This window comes from Myxine glutinosa, chromosome 12 (genome assembly GCF_964187855.1).
Source record: "Myxine glutinosa chromosome 12, kmMyxGlut1.1, whole genome shotgun sequence".
NCBI lineage: Eukaryota > Metazoa > Chordata > Myxini > Myxiniformes > Myxinidae > Myxine > Myxine glutinosa.
The window spans coordinates 99,088,609-99,106,494 of NC_136272.1; the positions used below are offsets into that span (position 1 = coordinate 99,088,609).

Consider the following 17,886-nt stretch of genomic DNA (forward strand, 5'->3'; position numbering starts at 1 on the left):
TGCTGAATTTGGAGATTCGTGAGACATTAATCACATGGTGTTTTAACTATTAATTGATCTGTCAATTCCCATTTTAGGCCGAGGTGCCATGGGAAGCCTACATCCACAACCCACATGTACAGTGGAGTTTGCAAATGAGATAGATGCCAGCGGAGATCCTTCCAAGAGTCCGACCAGGACAACGAGCCATAGACGAATGGGCTCGACGTCCTGCGAGGCTCCTCATGTGACCTTTCTGGTGTTTGCTGTGGGCAAGGTGCAAAAAGTGTGTCTCAAGGCTGATATTGGAGGCTTAACCATGGAGGCCGAGTTGAGAATGGCTCACGGCAGCTGCAGCATTAAGGAGAGGATGAAAGGTATGAAGGTGGTGGTGGATGGTTATCCTGTCGGTTGTACTTACTTTTGCTTTATTTTGTTGTTTAACAGCTCACCTTTCTGGGTTCTTGTAGACATTATAAACACGCAAGAAATGCGTGAGTAGTTGGTTGGGTCGGAAGAAAGAATTGCTGTGAACAATTTATTCATCCCCTGAGATCTAACCTTTCCACTCCATTTGTTTTCCCTTTTATTTTTTTATCCCTTTTTCAAAATAAGAATTTTTTTTTTCCCATCCAAACTGCTGATCTATGAGCCTAATCCTATGTCAGCATCTTGATTTTTCTGCTCATATGCCGGGGACATCTGCACTGTTTTGGAAAGCCACCCATGGAACAAGGGTCATGGGATATTCAGCCATAGTCGAGACCATTGCATGTACAGTAGTGGCCAAAAATATAGGCACCCTTGCATTTTTTTCAAGTAACTCACAATTTTCTCTAAAAATAAGTTGAAATTGACAAAAGTATTTGGTCTCCACAATTCTTTATTTCACTTTGTTATATTGCAGAACCTTTGGTTTTGATTCAGAACTTAATATATCCTTTTAAATCATAAAATAAAAAGAAATGGCATTGACAAAATTATTGACACCCGAGACTTAATATTTGGTAGCACAGCCTTTGGACAAAATAAGTGCAGTCAAGCATTTCCTATAGCCATGAATGAGCTTCCTACACCTCTCTACTGTTTATATCTCGCTACAGTGCATTCAGAAAGTATTCAGACCCCTTCACTTTTTTCACATTTTGTTATGTTGCAGCCTTATGCTGAAATCGTTTAAATTCATTTTTTCCCTCATCAATCTACACTCAATATCCCATAATGACAAAGAGAAAACAGGATTTTAGAAAGTTTTGCAAATTTATTAAAAAGAAAAAACTGAAATATCACATTGACATAAGTATTCATACCCTTTGCTATGACACTTGAAATTTAGCTCAGGTGCCTCCCATTTCTCTTGATCATCTTTGAGATGTTTCTACACCTTGATTGGAGTCCACCTGTGGTAAATTCAATTGAGTGGACATGATTTGGAAAGGCACACACCTGTCTATATAAGGTCTCACAGCTGACAATGCATTTCAGAGCAAAAACCAAGCCATGAGGTTGAAGGAGCTGCCTGCGGAGCTCAGAGACAGGATTGTGTCGAGGCACAGATCTGGGGAAGCCTACAAAAACTTTTCTGCTGCATTGAAGGTTCCCAAGAGCACAGTGGCCTCCATAATTCTTAAATTGAAGAAGTTTGGAACAACCAGGATTCTTCCTCGAGCTGGCCGCCCGGCCAAACTGAGCAATCGGGGGAGAAGGGCCTTGGTAAGAGAGGTGACCAAGAACCCGATGGTCACTCTGGCTGAGCTCCAGAGATCCTGTGTGGAGATGGGAGAAACTTCCAGAAAGACAACCATCACTGCAACACTCCACCGATCTGGGCTTTATGGCAGAGTGGCCAGACGGAAGCCAAACAGTTCAATCTTGGTTTCATCAGACCACAGAATCTTGTTTCTCACAGTCTGAGAGTCCTTTCCGTGCTTTTTTGCAAACTCCAAGTGGGCTTTCATGTGTCTTTCACTGAGGAGAGGCTTCCGTCTGGCCACTCTGCCATAAAGCCCAGATCGGCGGAGTGTTGCAGTGATGGTTGTCCTTCTGGAAGTTTCTCCCATCTCCACACAGGATCTGTGGAGCTCAGCCAGTTTCGAAAGCCGGATCTGATATGTCGAACCTGTGATCATCCCGGTGTCCCGTATGGCAACACACCCATAGACATTAGCTAGGCCCATTAGTGCACACATTAATAAATCCCCCCCCTCCGCCACAATAACTGACCGGACGAACAGATAGCAAGCGACCACGCACTTGGGCTGACAACACCGGCATGGCAGCATACATCAAACATAGGCCGAGAGCCACGCCCAGAAGGACTGTGATTGGCCAGTGGAGGGCCGAGTAACAAGCAGGTCACCGATTGGAGAGTAAAGAAGGTGAAGAACGTGCCACACTGATTGGCCAACTTGAAAGGTTTTTGAAAATCTGGCGCTGCTGGGACAGGAGAACTCATTAATATCGCTTTGACGTGGGCAAAGGCAGCCTGGCATTTGTCATCCCAAACAAACTTGGTCTCTTTCCTCAGCAAATTCGTTAAAGGGGCTACCACGTCAGAAAAATTCCTGCAGAACCGCCGGTACCAACCAGCCATACCCAAGAATCTCATAAGCTCCTTCTTACCTTTTGGAACTTCGAAGTGATCAATGGCTTCTATCTTGGCTGTCACCGGTTGCACCTGACCCTGACCTAGTACATGGCCTAGGAACACCACCTGTGCTTTTACAAACTCACTCTTAGATAAGTTGATGGTCAACCCTGCCTCGGTCAGTTTCTTGAAAAATGCATGGATTTGTTTAATATGATCTTCCATGGTCATGGTGTGGATGATTATATCATCCAGATAAGCCTCCACCCCCTCAAGGTCTGCAATAAGCTTATTAATCAGCCGTGGAAATGTAGCAGGCCCGTTTTTCAATCCAAAGGGAAGAACCTGGTACTGATACAACCCATTTGGTGTGACTAAAGTCGAGATTTCCTTGGCTCTATCAGAAAGAGGAATCTGCCAATACCCTTTCAGCAAGTCAAATTTAGTTACAAATTTAGCCGGGCCTATTCTATCAATACAGTCATCAATCCTCGGGATGGGATATGAGTCGGTCTTGGTCACTGCATTAACCCGTTTTAAATCCGTACAACAGCGAAAACTGCCATCGGGTTTTGGAACCAACACACATGGTGAGCTCCATTCACTGCTGCTTGGATCGATGATGTCATTCTCCAACATGTACTGAACCTCCTTCCGAAGATACTCCATCTTCACAGGGTTCAACCGATAGGGGTGTTGTTTCACAGGAGTGGCTTCCCCCACCTGAATATCATGATATACCAAGTCAGTACGACCAGGTACAACTGTGAACAAATGTGCAAACTCAAAAATTTGGCTGGATAGTTGTCCTTGTTGTTCCCTCGTCAATGTCCTAATTTCTCGTCTAAATTACTCAACACTCAACAATAAAATTAATTTCAGTTACTCACCGTAGGCAGGTTGGCCGTCTTTCTGTCTTCTACAGACTGCTCTACTGCCTTGCTCCCCCAGCTCTCTCTGTGCTCTGTCCCCCAAATATTCCTACAGGTCGCACAAGATCTGCCTGCAACCCTCTTATGGTTAAACTGCCAAAATCGAGACTCTCTGCTCACCTTCACTCTTTCATTCCTCTTTTCTCCCGCCTCTGGAACAAACTCCCTCACTCTCTTCAATCCCACCCCTCCCTCCATGTCTTTAAAACAGCTGTTCACCACCATCTCTTATCTTCCCCCATCCAAAACCTTGATCTTTTGTACCCCCGCTAATTTCACCCCATATCCACTTTTTTGAAATACCAACTTCTTTCCTGGAAGTCCTTGCAGTGTCCTTGTGTTTTATACTTCTCCCACCCCCCCCCCCACCCCCCCCCACACCCCCTTCCCTCACCTCCTCCCCCGAAGCCCTCTCCCTCCCACAGATCTCCCGATGTCCCTGCTCCCAAATGTTGTGTTTGTGCTTCCCCTTCTCTCCCCATCATGTCTACCGCGACCCTTATTATATGTTTTGTGTGTCTGTTTGATTTTTTTTGTGTGATAAATGATAGCTCTTTCACGAGACTCGATCCTGCATACATTAAAATAAAAAAAAATAAAAAAACTTCCGTGTTCATCAATCTGGGACAAGCCTGGTCATCAAAGTTATCAAACTTCACACCAGCCTCAACCTCTGGATTCTCTTGCACCCCGACTACAGGCACGACAGGTGAGACGGGAACCATTTTCCCCACAGGCTTCCTCTCATAATATTTCTTCAGTCGGTTGACATGACACAGCTGCCACTTTTTCCGTCGGTCGGGAGTTGTCACCACGTAATCTGTTTCAATAACCCTCCTTTCGATTGCATAGGGACCAAAATATCTAGCCTGTAGTGGCTGACCTGGAACAGGAAGCAACACGAACACTCGGTCCTCAGGACTGAAATTTCCGATCTGAGATTTATTGTCATGTCTCACTTTCATTTTATCCTGTGTCACTTTCAAGTTTCCTCTCGCAACTTCACAAGCCTTTGCCAACCTGTGCCTAACCGTTGACACATACTCTACCAATGTTGACTGCCACTCTTCCTGTAGCCACTGTTCTTTCACCAATTTCAATGGTCCTCGCACTGCGTGTCTAAACACAAGTTCAAAAGGACTGAACCCCAATGACTCCTGAACAGATTCCCTTGTAGCAAACAACAATAAGGGTATTCCTTCATCCCAATCCTTGTCACATTCAAAACAATACGTTCTGATCATATTCTTCAATGTCTGGTGAAACCTTTCCAAGGCCCCTTGGCTCTCGGGATGGTAAGTACTTGATCTTACTTGCTCCACTCCCAACAGGTGTACCACTTGCTGAAAAAGTGTTGACAAGAAATTGGAACCCTGATCAGACTGGATGACCTCAGGTAGGCCATTCAAAGTGAAAAATTTAATCAAGGCCTTCGCAATAACTGCCGCAGTAATTTTCCTAAGAGGCACTGCCTCTGGGAACCTTGTGGAAGCGCACATGATGGTCAACAAATACTGATGTCCAGCCTTAGTTTTAGGTAAAGGGCCTACACGGTCAATAATGACACGGCTGAATGGCTCTTCAAAAGCTGGAATTGGTTTTAAAGGCACAGAAGGGACTTTCTGATTAGGTTTTCCCCACCAGCTGGCAAGAGCGGCAAGATTTACAGAACTCCGCCACATCACGTCGCAATCCTGGCCAGAAAAAATGTACCAAAATTCTGTCACATGTCTTGTTCACTCCAAGGTGCCCAGCCAAAGGTGTCTCATGTGCCAAACTCAATATCTCCTTCCGGTATGGCTGTGGCACCACAATTTGGTAATTAACTTTCCACTCGTCATTTGCTGGCACCTCCAGTGGTCTCCATTTTCTCATGAGTGTTTCCCCTTTCATGAAGTAACCAACAGGTGCCTTCATAGCCTCTTCCTCTGTAATAGCTTTACCAATCAAACTCTGGAGCTCCGAATCTCTGTGTTGTTCTTCAACAAGTCTCTTTCGGACAAGCACCGTCTGTTCAGCCTCGTTCCCAGATGTCTCCGACGGACACTCCATTTTCTCTTTTGGTCCAGATGCCACCTTTTCCTTAGGTGCCTTGATGCCACTCCGTTTCCTATCGTCTCTTCCAGACTTTTCCTCCAATATCTCTGTGGAACCCAAATCCACATCACCTTCCTTCTCCTTCTCTTCAGAGCACTTCCTACCCATAGCACGAGTCACTGCACAGGATGGAAAGATACCCGGAATCTCCTGCTCTAACTGTGCTGTGTTATTTTCCATACTGGGCTTTTCAACCAACATCGGATTACCGAAACCTCGACCACCGGCCAAATCGTTCCCAATAATAAAAGAAATTCCCTCTACAGGAAGAGTGGCTTGTAACCCCACAGTGACCGGTCCTGACACCAACTCAGGCTTTAAATGGATTATATGAAGAGAAGCTTTAACATAGCCACCAACCCCCTGTAAGAGAACACGAACCCCATTTGCCGTCTTCTCCGACAATGGCAAAATGCCCTCAAGCATCAAAGATTGATGTGCTCCTGTGTCCCTCAATACCCTAACAGGTCTCTGGTTAGTTAAGTCCCCATCCAGTGACACAAACCCCTCGGAAATAAAAGGTTTGTAACCCTCTTGGACAAGGTCGTTCTGTGATGCCATAAGTTTGGCACGGGAACCTTCACAAGGCACTGTCCTCCAAGGACGATTTCTCGCATTGGCCAACGCATTCGGAGTTGCACAAGCCTGACTCCGATCCTGATTTTTCCTTTTCAGGGCATAACATTGGGACATTAAATGCCCAGGCTTCTTGCAAAAAGCACAAGTTTCCTCATCTTTTTCAAGTTTCATCATTTTCAAGTCTTGCAAAAAGCCATTCCTCATCCCTCAGATCGGCAGTCTGCAGCCTCCTCACTCTCTGCAGACCTGGACAAAATCACAGACTGGTCAAACAAGTGGAACATGTCTTTCAATCCTGACAAATCTCACAATCTCACTTTGTCTCTCTGAAAAGACCGACTGGAAAACCCTCCCGTCTACTTTCTCAACAATCCTTTCCAAGAAATTCTGTCGCTCAAGCTTTTGGGTCTCACTATCTGCCATGATCTTTCTTGGGAAAACCACATTTCGAAGCTGGCCTCCAAAGCCATTCGCCGACTAGGCATCTTCTGTCGTGCGAAGTCCTTCCTTGGCACACCTGAGCTCCTCACCACAAACAAGGCTTTCATCCGCAGCTCAATGGAATACTGCTCTTCCCTCTGGGCTGGTGCTCCTGCCTCACACATAGCTCGGCTTCGCGCAGTTGAAACCAAAGCATTCAGAATCATTGGAATCTCCCGCATTGAAGCTGATTCTGAGGGCCTTTCTCTCTCTCACCACAGGCAGGTCGGTGGCCTTTGTCTTCTGCAGACTCCTCTCCGGCCTTGCTCCCCCAGCTCTCTCTGTGCTCTGTCCCTCAAATATTCCTGCAGGACACACAAGATCTGCCAGCAACCCTCTTCTGGTGAAACTGCCAAAATCAAGACTCTCTGCTCACCTTCACTTTCATTCCTCTTTTCTCCTGCCTCTGGAACAAACTCCCACACTCTCTTCAATCCCACTGCTACCTCCAGGTCTTTAAAACAGCTGTTCACCACCATCTCTTATCTTCCCCTATCCAAAACCTTGATCTTTTCTACCCCTGTTAAAACGCGCCAAATGTGCCTCTTTAAATCCCCAATATCTTTCCTGAAATTCCTAGAAGTGTTCATTTGCTTTATACCGTGTACCCCTACCTCTTCCCCCAGCCACCCCCCTTCCACAGATCTACCGACGTCCCTGTTCTCTTCTGTTGTTGTGCTTGTGTACTTCCCTCTCTCCCTCTTGTCTCCTGCTTCCTTCATTGCATGTTTTATGTGTCTGTGCAACTTTCATGTTCAACGTGTTAGCTCTTATACGAGCCTCGATTCTGTATTTAAGAAAAGAAAAAAAAAAAAGAAGTGTTTTTCACCATTGGGAGATCGGGCGAAAAGCGATATATAACATGATATTAAAAAAAGTTATGGACGAGTTATAAATAAACTTGGTGGATGAGTTGGTTTGGTGTCAAGAACAAGCCGATTAGGATAGTTGTTTAATGATGTATCATTTAAATTAAATCTTGAAGAACATACATTACATATTATATACACACAACAACAACAACAGACATTTTAAGGCCATTTTCCCTGCTAGAGCGGGGGTTAGCCTTGCGGGCCCCATGACAATCTTCTCCATTTTGCCCTATTTTCTGCATCCATATTATGTGATTTGCTTTATTTTATAGAGCTGCATTTAATACCAGTATATCTTTTGAGAGAAACCAAACACTAACTGCTCAAAGCAGTCAATACACCGTCAATATCCGGGTTCAAGGTGCATTTTACTGACTTCGCATGTGCTGCAGCTGTCGTGATAATTAATTACCATTATCGTTATCACGATAGTAAATGTAAAGCACATACACTGTGCGATGAGGCTGACCCTCGTGAAGTGAGCGAGTGTAAACGAGCGAAAATGAACCTACACGAGCACAAGCGAGGGGAGGTGAATGGCTTCATCTGGAGCGGGCAAATGTGCCACAGTGTGTTTTTTCCCCTACTTACGGCAGCGAGGGGGAGGCGGCATATCATGCCGCTTTCTTCACGCCTGGGATGGAAATTACCGAGGGCCATGCGAAATGCATCAGTTTTTGAGGCAGTGAAGACCGAGCTGAAAACGGCAGCTTCGATGGGACGAGATGCGCACGAGGCTCCCACTATCAAGCCGTTCGGCATGCAGCTGTGGTGTGGCATTGTCCTTCAGCTTTGTGGGACTTGTGCCCCCTTGCTTCCAGGAGATAAGGCCTGAGCTTTTGCGAGCTCCCTTTTGCAAAGTTTCACCTGCGGATCCATCACAATATACAAACATTATACAGACTTGGCATTTAATATGGAATATTTTTTTTCCTTGACTTGGGTTTACTTTCTTAACTCAGTATATCAATCTGGTGAGTTTCTTTTACACTTTGGTGATTTATTTGTTAAAAGAACCATGTCACTGATTGTCTGTTGCAGCAAGAAGTCAACAACAGGATTATATCACAGGTGGCGAGGCAAAATGTACGGACAGGTGCATTTGATGATTGGCTTCACAGTCGGGTATACAAGGGTTGTTGCGTTCTGTATTCGTGGAAAACAACTGCTGCACGTGTCCAAAAGTTATTGCCGCTTCCTCTGGAGATGGTCCGTCAACTCGACAATGCTGTTTGTCATGGAGTGGTGGCTTTACGAAATTACGGCATGAAACAGCGTGCTATTGCTCAGCAGTATTGCATCACTCAAGGTCAGGTGTCAAAGATCCTGAAACGAAATGCTCAGAGGGGTGTCCCTACTCCAATACCGAGGCCAGGACGTCCCCGCAGAACCACAAGGAGGGATGATCGCCAGCTGCACCGGTTAGTCCGCAATGGCCGTACCAAGTCAGCTAATCGGCTTAGGGCTGAGTGGCAGCAACTGACAAATGTGCCTGTATCCAGAAGGCTAGTCCACCAACGACTGGTTCAAGCAGGCTATCGTGCCAGGCGTCCCCTGAGAAAGCCACGCCTGACCAGACAACACCGCCAGCGCCGATTGCAGTGGGCCAGAGAGCACCGTCAATGGCAGCCAGGACACTGGAATCACGTGATCTTCAGTGACGAGTCTAGATTTCTGGTCTATCGTCAAGATGGCCACGTCCGAGTGCGCAGACAAGTGCATGAAGCCCACAACAAAGATTGTATGGTGCCAAGAGTCCAAGCTGGAGGTGGTGGGGTGACCGTTTGGGCTGCTTTTCATGCAGGGGGAAAAACTTACCTAGTTGTTCTGAATGGAAACCTGAACCAGTTCAAGTACAGGGCCATTCTGGAAGAAACATTGCTTCCATTTGCTTGTGCAGCCTTTCGAGGAATCTTTGTCTTCCAAGATGACAATGCACGGCCTCATCGTGCTCGCATGATCCAACACTTTCTTGCTGACTGTGGTGTAGAGCATATCGAGTGGCCTGCCATGTCCCCGGATATGAATCCGATAGAGAACTTGTGGGCAGAATTAACGCGTGAAATCGACCACTTGGACCAGCAGCCGACCTCTGTGCGTGAATTGCAGCAGGCTATTGTCACTGCATGGCAAGCGATTCCTGTCCAAACCTTGGCAAATCTCGTGAACAGCATGCCTCAACGTGCACAGCATGCCTCAACGTGCACGTGCTCTCCTGAATGTTCGTGGGGGTTACACGAAGTACTGAACTGTAATTTTACTGTCCGTAATCCCAGTCGTAATTTAACTTTTGTTTTTGTGAAAAAATGTTTTGGCTAATGTGCAAAATAAACAGATACTTCTGGAAAACGTACAGAAGTTTAACACAGTACCGTCCATGAATTGAGTTCGATATCAGTTTACATCACTTTCAAGGATCAATTTATTTGTTTCGAAATGTCAAATGTGGTTTTTGTTTCTTTTAAAGGTCACATTAACAAAATCTAGAATAACTTCAACATAATTCCAATGAACTTTTGGTTCTACGATATCTTGAAAAGTAAGTTCACCCCCACAAAAAAAATATTCCATATTAAGTGCCAAGTCTGTACTTGACATGTTGTACTATATATTATGTACATTGTACACGCATATTGTGTGACGTATTATACTGTATATCGTATACACATTATTTGTGACATATGTAATACAGTCGGATCCTGACATTTGCGGTACTAACATTCGTGGGTTCTGCATATTTGCGGTTGATAAATTGCAACCTACTTCTACATTTGCGGCAATGTCCTGCGTATTCGTGGTTTTTTGCCGGCGCAAACAAACAAATTCCACGAGCCGTGAGCACAACAGTTCTAAAAATATCTTCCACCAGCCACGCACAAAGCAACTAGACATACACAAAAAAAACATATGGCTTCCATGAGCCACGAGCATGATCTGCTTCTACATTTTCAGCCCTGTGCTTTGTGCTTTCACGGCTTTTCGTGACCACATAAAAAATTTTTAGCCGAACTATAAGCGAGCTACGGGATATCCCACTATTCACACTGTAAACATTGCTTCGCGCGATATCCCACCAGCTGCACAACACGTCATCCTTCGTGAGTTGCTGTACAAAATGAAACACTCCACTGCATCTATTAATGCAATTAGCCGTTTCCCTTTTCCCCATTGAAACAATACCCTGACATTCTTCGATTTGCCTCGACATTCGTGGGACTTTCCTCGACATTCGCGGATTTTCCTCTACATTTGCGTGATTTTCCACGAATCAGAAACCGTCGGGAATCTATCCCCACTTTTACCATTGAAACAATGCCCCCACATTTATGGTTCTAACATTCGCGGCATTTTCCAGGAATGTACTCCCCGCGAATGTCGGGGTCCGACTGCACATATTGCGCGTGAGTAGGGTAATAATGTTGCTTCTGGGACAGCCCGTTTAACATGGGAAATCCCTATCTAATGTCGTTTACCCCTATTTGGGAAAACACCCCTATTAATCCAAAAGACTATGGGCCCTTTAACCTTATGAACCATGAGCCAATTGATCTACTTGGAACAACCCCTAACCTTCACATTAGAGATCTGAGACAACCCCTAACCTTCACGAATGTGAAGGTTTGGGGTTGTCTCAGATCTCTAATGTGAAGGTTGGGGGTTGTATATTATTATGACCCACTCACACACAAGTCCCAACTGGAAAGTTGTGTGATCCTTCTGACCTTATGGGCCTTTTGAACCATGAGCCAATTGATCTACTTGGGCCAATACATAATGAATATATTTTAATTGAGCTAGGGATGGGATTGGGTTGGGGGCTGTATATTATTATGACTCACACATACACAAGTTAAACCCCAACTAAAGTTGAGGTTAAACTTTTGTGTATGTGTGAGGGATAGGGGTTCACAGATCTCTAGTGTGAACCTGTGATCCTTTTGGACCATGAGTCAATTAATCTACTTGGGTTAATACATAATGAATATATTTTAATTGAGCTAGGGATGGGATTGGGTGAAGGTTAGGGGTTCACATATACACACAAGTCCCAACTGGAAAGTTGTGGGATCCTTCTGACCTTATGAACCTTTTACTCTGGTGAATATAACCCACTCAAACATCGACCCGACAAATATTTGTTTATGCGTGGGAAATAATTTAATTCTCCTACAACTCTCCTCACCGTCTAATACATTAACAAAAAATATGTTTGAGTTTGGTTCTTTATTAAGATATTTTAACTGAGCTAAGATAAAATGGTAAACCTCCCTCAATGTTCTTGTTTGAGCGCCTCCAGTGCCACATACCATTTTTAAATTAAAGTATATATTTTCCTGACAACCATCAAAGTTTTCCGTCCACTCAAAAATATTTCCATCTTTTTTACCCAATTCACCGGTATTTAAATTAATTCTCTTAGTTGTTTTGTGAACTTTTTTACCAGTTGCCTTTTCAATTATACCTATTTGATATTTTTCACATTCATTATGTTTTCCATTTATATACCAAGGTTGATTACACCTCCACTCTTTAGTCTGGTTGGTACTTGGTTCTATCATTTATATAATAGTAAAAAAGGAGGCGGTAGCCCTTAAAATCCCTAACCCCATTAACTTATCACTTATGTATGGATGGTTGTTGTTTAATGGCTTATCAGTTTTGTTTTTTGTAATTCTTGTGAGTAAAATGAACCCAAGATTTCTTCCCCATTCATATCATTTAATTTGTAAGTCCAAGGAACTGTATCCATTACATCAATGATTTTAAATAATTCACGAGTCCATTTTTGTGTATAACCTTTTTCAAAATGGCTTTTCCATTTGTATATTCTTACCATATCACCAACTTTGAACTTCGGTTTTTTCAAATTAATCTCCATTTCATATTTTAATTTTGTAAATGTTTCTGATGGTTTTGATTTTGTTGATGAATGAACTGTATTATTGTAATTATCTACAATATCCTGAATTAAATACACCCATTTTTGAGAACCGAGTTGTGTAAATTTTTTATATAATTTTTCTTTTAAAGTACGATTAAAACGCTCAATAACAACTGCCTTTCCTTCATTAAAGGTACTGTATAATTTAATACCCTCCCCCTTAAGAAATTTCATAAATATTTTGTTATAGAACTCTGTTCCCTCATCGGTCCACAGTTTCTTTGGTTTTCTTTTACTTTTATTAAATATCTGTTGGAAGGCTAACATCAGAGTATAACCTCTCTTGTTTTTCAAAGGAACAACCCAAGCAAATCTACTCCTCAAATCAATAACGGTTAAAGCATACTTGTATCCCTTATCATTTTTTAGTTCGATTAAATCAGCGGACCATATGTGGTCGGTGTATTTAGAATAAACTTTCCTTCTTTTAAACTTTGTGATTATAGGTTTATGTAATTCATTAGCCAAAAGCTCCTCAGTCTTGATAACATCATTGGAGTTTAATAGTTTTTTGGGAAATAACCAAGACCAAGTTTCAATTTAACACTTATCATTTTTTTCACAATAAACCTATCAACTTTCTCTCTCAATGTCGGATTTCGTATCAAAGACAAATTATACAACATTTCTCTGTCTGCTTCATGTTTTTCATCCAATGTGGTGGTATCCCCATAAGCAATATCATGCTTCATACACACTTCGTCAACCCTATTTGTAGGTTTAGACCAAGGTTTAGGATTGTCAGTCTCATCTAATCTTTTATCCAGGTTTGTTCCAGGACCACAGAAAGAATATCCAGGTAGATGTAGTTCCCCTGGAATTCCAGTTGTTGTAAATTTACTTCCTGACAGAAACTTTTGTATGTCTCCTCCACTTTTCGGAGAGATGAATTGACACTTTTTAGAGCCACACACTTGACATATTCCTTTTTGATAAACTCTATTATTTTTAGCTTTAACATACAATACACTTTTAGATTTAGTTTTCTTTTTACATTTGAGACAATAACTCATATTTATTTATCAGAAAAATTCCGACAGAGTATCAAAACCTTTTTAGTTTTCAACATATACATTTCTATCTTAATTTTTAAAACATAAAGAATCCTTAGAAATGTCTTCACTTTCTCCTCCATTTATTTACAAATAAAACTAACTAAAGTCAATACCACTTTCTCGTTTAAATCTCCTCCCTGAAATTGAACTCATCTCATCCGTTTTTAAAACCAATTTCTTCACAAGAGTCATTCTTTCTTTATTTTCCTCTTCGGTGCGTTGAGATTGATTTATTTGTTGTAATACATTTAATCTTTTACGAATCTCACTGATTTCCATCTCCCTCTCCTCCCTCTCTTCCTCCTCCTTCTCTTCTTCAATTCCTTCCTCAGCCCTTGCAACCCTTGAGTTTGAGCCCCAAAGAATATTATACATATACTCATCTGGATTTTGAGATATTCTTGTATCTATAATTATTTTTCTCATAATAGGGTACCAATAAGATTTGTTGACGATTTCTAAAAGAGTTTTATATTTCATAACTTTGAGAAGTTCATTTTTATTTAATATTTTAAACAAGTCTCTATTTGTGGGTTTAGCAATATCAGTATAAGGCCAGTTTTTTATGACAAAATTCCCATGTATATGCTCCAAATCATAAGGTATGTAATACCGGGCACCCTTTTCTTGTAGGTATCCTTGAATACAAAAATTATAATTCTCTTGTAGTCTTCTTCCTGCCATTTATGTATCAGAAATATATGTGAGATTAATATTATGGCAGGTAATACCACCCCATCTTCCCACTACCAAATCGGTTTGTATTCCTCGGCTTTCTATCCTTATCTCATTACCTTCCTTCTTTGTCATGCGAACCATCGCTATACTATCATATATTTTTATTTTCTTAAAATCACGTATTTGTTGTTTACTAATTGTACTTCCACATAAATCCTTATCCTCACCAAGTGGATAATATTCTTCTTTACGAGACTGATTAAAATCATGTAGGTCTTCTATGTTTATTGAAAAAGACCAATTATACCCTAAATCAGGCATATCGTACCCCCATTTATTAATTCTCATATTAACTATATGTCCTTCTTTATAAAATTCAATTGTAAGCAGGTAGTTAAATTCAATGAGGAAAGGTGTATGTATGGTCAGTATAACCAGGTGTTGTGGTTGTAAATTTTACTTGTTTAACAAAACGTGCTGTTTTCTTTAAAAATATATATTGTGATAAATCACTAAATCTAATTAAGTCATTTGCATCTGTAGGTTTGGATAATTGATTAATTTATAAGTATTCTTCATATTAATATTTTTACTTACACTATATTTTTGTCGTTCAGCCTGTGCCTTTGTATAATAATTTGATAAATCAATATCCTGAGAGGATTTTCCAAAGATAGAACCATCTTTTCCAACATAAGTCATTTATATTAGATTTAAAATGATATCATAAAAATTTTCATTATTGTTGAGTTGAAATAATACATATAAACATAATTGACCACAACATTTAGAATTAATTTCTTGAACTTGAAATGTTTGATAAACACCAGTCTGTAAGAATTGTATTACTTCAACAGGTGGTGGCATACCATAACTATCAAAATAATATTTATCCTGACTATTATGAATACAAACCCAATGAGAACCATTCTGTGTGTCTAAATTCATAATAATATTCTTTGTATTCTTATTTATATGTGTTAATTCATCTCTCATACAGATTACCACGTTATCAATTTTTAGTGTTTTACAATACTTAGATAGTTCTATATTTGACGTTGTATTCTTTCCAAATTGTTTAAACCATTTATCCATTTATTTATGAGAAAGATACAATCCATTACCCCGTTTAGTTAGTTTAACACCCGCTTGAGCGATAGAGGAAAGCATATCTCCAACCAACAATCTAGCTTTATCAGGTAGACTTTCAAGTTTTTGAGCAAAATCTACAATTACACCACTTCCACTAATTTGTTTCTCCAACTCCTTGTTATGTCTTTCCAATTCTTTTTGAGCTTTTAGTTGTGCCTTCCTTTCGTTAGCAGTTTTTACCGCTGCTGAAATACCACCAGTCAATGCTCCCGCCGCACTTAAACCAGCAAATAAAGGAATTAGAAACGGGAGAAATCCTCCTCTTGACTCGTCTATTGAATATTTCTTTAACATAGGTTTCGTCATTTTAATTTTAAGTGATCCAACATCATTTAGTGTTTTTACTTGTGTGTGTGTGAGTAAAACATCAATTCTTACAGCTCCTTTTCTTTGAATTGTATTAACATTAATAATACAAGGCTTTTGATTTTGAATACAAGATGTTAATTTATTAAGATTGATTTGATTAACATATACCCCAACCATTTATTTATGAGAAAAAACCTAAGTGATATTAATCATAACACCATTATCTGTATTAATCTGTAATTCTGTTTCCTCCAAAAGCAAACAATATGCATTAACCTCTTCACTCTCCCCTCTTTCAATGTATAGAGAAGTATCCACTCGATTAGACTTTATAGTTTCCTTTTGAGAACTCAGGTCAATTGCGTAGATTGTATATAAACCTTTAAATGCAACCATATCCAAAATAGGATCATTATTACCATTACTTTCACACACCTTTTGGTAGGACTTGTAGGCTTCCGCATAATCATTTTTTTCCCAATCAATTTCCAATCTATCTCGCGGATAAAATGTGCCATCAAGAGAAACCCGAAGTTGTTTCACCTTAGCATTATCACTCAGCGCATTATTCTTATTAGTACCGTCCTCTCCATCTGGTTTTTTAAAAATGAGCCAGAGGTATCGTGGCTTTCCTTGAAGAACACCCAAATTCCAAGTGTAGGTAGTGTGTTCCAGTTTAACGTGTTGACATCTTCTTTTAAGGTATGATACATTTAGCGGTTTCTTTGAGTTAAGTCTTCTATTTAACATCTCTTCCGTTTTAAGATTAGGAGTATATTCACTGATATACCAACACAAATCATTAATAACAAATTTATTGTTGTCTCCAAAAGCATTTTCATCCCCAAAAAGCAACCTATTTACATTATCATTCCTTTGTAGTTGAAATCTAATTTTAAGACCATACAAAACTTTATCATAATCACAATATCCAAATATACCTTTCAGAGGTACTGCCACGGTAAAACTATTCTCAGCTTTTGTTTCATCATTATACATTGACTTCCTTTGACTATAACCGGGGTCAGCATTTGTTCCCGTTGACATATCAGGAATAAAACCTTCAACAGCTCCCTTACCCATTCTATCACTAAACGAATATAGTGTAAATTTCATCATTTCAGATGTAGCAGAGACATAATCAACCGCTTCAACCTCTTGTGTTCCAATATACAGGCGGACACTGTCAAACATTTTCCAGAAGAAATCATTTACGAGTGTAGTATTAGTATTATTCGCAGCCTTAGTGAATTTAAATTTACACAGCAAGAAACTATCAGCTATATTCAAGTAAGTTTGTTGATTATTTATTTCAAAACTTTTTGTTCCGTTTGAATTCCAGTCGGTTCCTGTAATAGCATTTACCTTAAAATAGTCTTCCTTTTTAGTAGAGTTTGAAATGATAATCGTATCATCCAAATCATAGATACTATCAATCGCTTCCATACTTGTATTTATATAGCATTAAAATTGTTGAAACCCTGACCCAAGTATTTTAATGATTTTTTGTCGTTCTTGTGAAGATAGTTGAGTTTTACCTTTTTTTATTTCTTTGATTGCTTGTAATTTATGAGACTCCTTTTGAGCATCTTTTATACTCTTTATAGCACCCGCAACGGAGCCCACGGCAGAAGCAGTTGAACCAATTAGGTCTTTATGTTTAAGGATGGTTGAACCAATACCCATTAGAGTATCAATTATCCCATCTCCTTTATTTCGAAATTGATGACCCACACCCCGTTGTCTCTTAGGTTTATAGTATCCTTTACCCACATACCTTGTATAGTCTGGTGAAAGGAACATGCCCTCCCCTGTAATTATTTTATATTTTCCCAACTCGTGTTTTCTTACAATAACCATTATTTATTTATTGAAAAACTTCACGTAGGTGAATTCTGATGGATATAATTTCATCATTAAAGGATATCATACGATTATCTTGGTCGGTTATCCTAAAATTTACTCTGTATATGGTTTTTCCTGACACAGGTAAATAGACAAGATTTTTTGGTTCCATATTAAATTTATAACCAATCGGGGTTGAGTATTCACTGAATGAAAATATTGTATTTGTTCTTATTCCATCGTTATAAGCACCATCAATCAAATCACAATGAATTAATACTGAATTTATACCGGAGGATATTTGGATAACATTATCACTGTAAAACGTCCCGTTATTTTCAATCTTTTTTGAAGAGAAACCCAATAGCTCTCTAAACGA

General features: G+C 40.5%; 1 protein-coding gene across 1 annotated transcript in view; it reads left to right on the forward strand.

Moving 5' to 3' along the window:
• The window catches only part of BLTP1 (bridge-like lipid transfer protein family member 1), a 282,755-nt gene that overhangs the window by 116,900 nt on the left and 147,969 nt on the right, over window positions 1-17,886 (forward strand). Inside the window, exon 36 of the mRNA XM_078766129.1 lies at window positions 78-356. Within this exon, the coding sequence (XP_078622255.1) occupies window positions 78-356 (279 nt within the window). The remainder of the gene's footprint in view (window positions 1-77; window positions 357-17,886) is intronic.